This window comes from Eurypyga helias, unplaced genomic scaffold, assembly GCF_000690775.1.
Source record: "Eurypyga helias isolate BGI_N326 unplaced genomic scaffold, ASM69077v1 Scaffold20497, whole genome shotgun sequence".
Lineage (NCBI taxonomy): Eukaryota > Metazoa > Chordata > Aves > Eurypygiformes > Eurypygidae > Eurypyga > Eurypyga helias.
Window position 1 is genome coordinate 1 of NW_010262548.1, and position 4,328 is coordinate 4,328.

At 48.2% G+C, this 4,328-nt stretch overlaps 1 protein-coding gene across 1 annotated transcript; it reads left to right on the top strand.

The window, feature by feature from the left end:
- Positions 1 to 302: 302 nt before the first annotated feature.
- On the top strand, positions 303 to 3,413 carry FDXACB1 (ferredoxin-fold anticodon binding domain containing 1; the record flags this gene model as incomplete). Its single annotated transcript, XM_010155774.1, has 4 exons — positions 303 to 459; positions 597 to 800; positions 1,440 to 1,598; positions 2,225 to 3,413. Coding segments are annotated over 4 exons (1,709 nt in total), but the record flags the coding sequence as incomplete, so codon positions are not given.
- Between the last annotated feature and the right edge of the window lie 915 nt (positions 3,414 to 4,328).

A 4,328-nucleotide genomic window follows, 5' to 3' on the forward strand; every position in this document is an offset into this window, starting at 1 on the left:
GCCATCCTTAACTCAGGGACCTGGCACTGCGGTCCCTCGGTAGGAGCTGTCAGCCCTTCGCTGCTCCAGGCATCTCGGGCGCCCACGAGGAATTGGCATTGTCCAGGAGGCTGAATAAGCTACCCTAAAACCAAATCAGACTGAAATACAACTGAAACGAGTAGCCAGTTAGCAGAGGTCTCTGTGAGAGAGCAAAGGGAGCCTCGGCTTTCTGGTTTTCCTAATGCACGTTGAGTGGGAAGATGCCCAGCGTCTGCCGTAATGATAAACATCAGCATCTTGGTTCTCGTTTGCTTTTGAAGGAGCTGAAGTTATGTTTTCTGTGGACTGCACCAAGCTGAAGGACTGTTTCTTACCAGAAAAAAGACAATTTGACTGTATTTGTTTCAACTTCCCTCACTGTGGGAGAAAGGCTGGGGTAGTGAAGAATAGAGAACTTCTTGCCCGCTTTTTCCATAGGTGAGTAAACCCCAAGTAGTTCTATGCTAACTGACTGCTGTCATACAGATTTCTAGCTGTTACAACTGTTTTTCTGGCACTATAATATTTCTGAGTGTGTTAGCAGGATTTTTCTTGTTGCCTGGCTTTGCTTCTAGCTCCGCAGAAGTGCTGACAGAGGAGGGAGAAGTCCATGTGGCTCTTTGCAATGGACAGGGTGGGACACCCGCTGATCAACCGAGGAGGGAATGGCACAACAGCTGGCAAATAGTGGCACTGGCAGCAGGAGCTGGATTTATCTTGAGTAACGTTCATCCTTTTAAAGCAGAGACTATCCACGGATATAAGTGCACAGGCTACAGGTAACCATCGTGGCAAAACTGAAAAGTTGGTGTTTGTGCTTTTATAAGGCCTAGCACTGGTATGTTCTTTTAGTATCATGTTTGTCAGAGAGAGGGACTCCCTTTAAATCTCCTTAAAGTAGCTCTCGTTCTTTTTTGACTCTAGGCAGAATAGCCAAGATAAAAATGCAAGCTTCAGGCCAAAGTACTCTCTAAAAAATATGACTACCTTAGGATTTTAAAGGTCAGAATGGCCCATTTGAGAACAAATGTCAGTCTGGGCTTAAAGACAGGAGGAGGACTGGGCTATGTGTATCTGCTTAGCAGACAGTCGCAGAATCACAGCGTGGTTGATGTTGGCAGGGACCTCCGGCAATCATCTAGTCCCACTCCACGGCTCAAAGCAGAGCTGACTAGAGCAAGTCGCTCAGAGGCACGTTCAGTCTCCAGGGATGGAGATGCACAACCTTTCTGAGCAGCTTGTTCCGATGTTGTACCACCCGCCCAGCAAAAATATGGTAGTGCTGCATTTTTGTCAACTTGTAGCAAGAACTGGGGTTAAGCAGGAGGAATGTGAGTGTTAGAGTTATCTGTGTAATGCTTACTTGTGACACATTAAATATAGAAACGATCAATGACTTTGCATTTGTGTATTGTCAGGAGTCAAGATAAATCTTTCTGTGTAGAGGGTGCTTTAAACCATGTTTTCACACGAAGTACGCCAGTTCCATGTTTCAAACCTATGATCTGCAAGCTAGAACTGGAAAACCGAAAAGTCTCTTTTCAAGTGCCACAAGTACTTGTGGATAAAATTAATAGGTAAGTTTCATAACGAGTTTCTGTTTGGCAATAACACACTCCTGCTCTCAGTGGGAATGACCAGCACAGGTGTCAGATAAAATGGAATCGCTTCACTTTCCCTTCTTTTCCCTTTACAGGATGTCTTGTGCCATTTTTTTTTCTAGTCTGCTTCATGCTGACTTGTGGCTATGGTCTACTTAAGTCTACAGGACAAAAATAAACTTCATGGTGGAGACCAGGGTGCTGGGTCCTTGAAGCCACGAATAAAGATTTAATCTGTTTTACTGTACATGGAAGAAATTCTGGAGCTTACTTGGTGTCTGCTGATACCACAAGGCTAGCTAGAATAGATCCGTTTCTGTAGCTGGGTAGTGCTTGTGCAGGATGGAAATGGTCATGCTGACTGTTAAGTCCCATTCCTTTTTTATCTTGATTGCAACCTGGTGACAAATACCACTGTCCTGAGAACGTGGTAGCCCTTCACTTGTGAACAAAGACTTGGCTTGTTCAGGGTGTTACTAGAAAGAGGCGTAATAATCTGAGATTGTTTGGGGTAAACTGCTGCACTCAATTTATGATCACAGGAATGCATTTCAAGGAATCTGTTCAGTGATGCCTGTAACTTGCCCTTTTATTTTTCACAGGGGTTTCCTAGAACTAAATTCAAATCATCCAGTACGGACAGTAAAGGAGAAGCTCACTGCAGGGCTCAGCCAAGCCTTTCCGTTACAGAACACTGACTACTGCCTTTCTCTGCTCCACCAAGGTCACCTCAGTGATGTTTGTCACTCCAGTATCTTTTGGATCACTCTGAGTCCAGAGGAGACTCCAAGCACTGAAGAAATGTCTACTGGACGGGCAAATGCAGTTTTATTTTCCCATGTTGATTTTTGCGGGGACGCAGCTACGAATGGCGGGATGAAGGTACAAGAGGGATGCCACGTTTCAAACCAGTGTTATCTTCGGCCTTCCCTTCTACCTTATGCTCAGGCAGTAATCAAAAGACGGGCCCTTCTTCCAGGGACGCTTCATGTTCTTTCTGGCCCGGTTTTCAGGAAGTGTCTTATCACTCCTTACTCCATGCCTGTTTTTCACGAGATAGTTTTTGTATGTGCGGTTAACAGGGGTACAGAGAACGACTGTATCCAGATGTTGGTGGATAACATTAAAACCAGCATTCATTCTCTTCGTCAGACTGTTTCTGGCTTTAAACTGAGTATCAGTCTGCAGGAAGCAACGAGCTTTGAAGCAACCGAGCTAAGTGACTTTGCTGGTTTTGAATCTCAGCTTAGTAAAATTCAGTACTTCATCTGTGTGGAGACAGATACTTCAGACTCCCGTGAGAAGGGCTGCTGTGTAGGAATTGTAAGGACAGCTCATTATGAACTAATAAGCAGTGAGTTGGTGGTTGTCTTCGCTTCACTGAATCTTGACCTCCTAGCCATGCTGATCTGTGGAATACCTGACTGGCGAATGCTCTGGACATCAGACCTGCGGTTCCTACGTCAGTTTCCTAGAGGAGAGTTAAGGCTTTTCAGGAGTTTTTCTCTCTATCCACCTTCCTACGTGCATGATGTCAGCTTCTGGGTTCCTGATGGGGAACAATTTGATGAAGTTGCTTTTCACACCATTGCTAGGCAGGTGTCAGGTGAAATGGTCGTGTCTGTCCAGTTGATGGACAGTTTCCAGCAGTCAGAGACCGGACGGAAGAGCCTCTGCTACAGGCTGACCTTTCAGTCCTGTGACAAGGCCCTGACCCGCCAGGAGGTGGCAGGGATGCAGCTGCGCTTTCGGGAGGAAATAAAGCAACGCTTGCGTGTAACTCTTCGGTAGAGTGTGGTACGTTGTTTTCAGGCGCTCGAGCAGCGTCTGCACTTGTTGCCAACCTGGAAAACGTGAGAAAAGCCCATCTGCGAGGTTTTCTCCATGTGGGGGTTGGGTGGTGCTGTGAGGAGCTCCCTCCACGGGCCAGCCCGGTATCCCTCTGTCCTCCAGGTAGAGGAACGGGAGCATCTTGGTCCTGACCACATCCTTCTGCCTTGGCAGCAGCTGCTGGTGAAGAAGCAAGAAGAGGCATCCATCGTGTGTGGAAGGAACCGTGAGGCAAGAGCAAGCGAGAAGAGGAGCGGCAGCGGGCTGAGGAAGGGTCTTGAGAAAGGCAGTCCGGGGAAGCGGACCTGCCTGTCGTCAGGGCTGCAGTCACCTCAAGCTTCCCTGGCCCTTAGAGGATGTTTTCGGTGCCTCTGGAGCAGGTGCTTGGCTCACTGCAGTGCCCGAGATTGTTAGAAGCTGCTCCAATTCTGTGTTAAAATGACACGGTTTGCCAAAGTTGTCTCAAAACTGCTGCTTCTCTGTTGATGTTGCTGCTCTAGCTGCGCTGCTTCCAGTGGAAGGGCTCTGCAGACACCCAGAGTGTCCTTTCAGGCTGTGTGTGTGCCAGGGGACAGGTGGTCGAGAGCAGGGATTCTGAGGTGGTTTCCCCTGTTGTGAATGCTTCTCTTTCAGCACCTGCACCTGGGAGGAAGCCGCTGGACTTCAGCATCTGGAAGAATACGTTTCTCCTCTGTCCCGAAACAGCATTTGTCGCCCTTTTCCCAGCTGTTCAGTGCTGGGGGTACCCAATAAAATGCTTTATCTGACTCTGTGTTCCCCCTTTGACTGGTTTCCTGCCCAGCTCTGCACAGGCAGGGGCAGAGCAGTGGGCGAGGGCGGCGGGGAGGTCGCGCGCGTGCTGCCATGGCGCGTGGG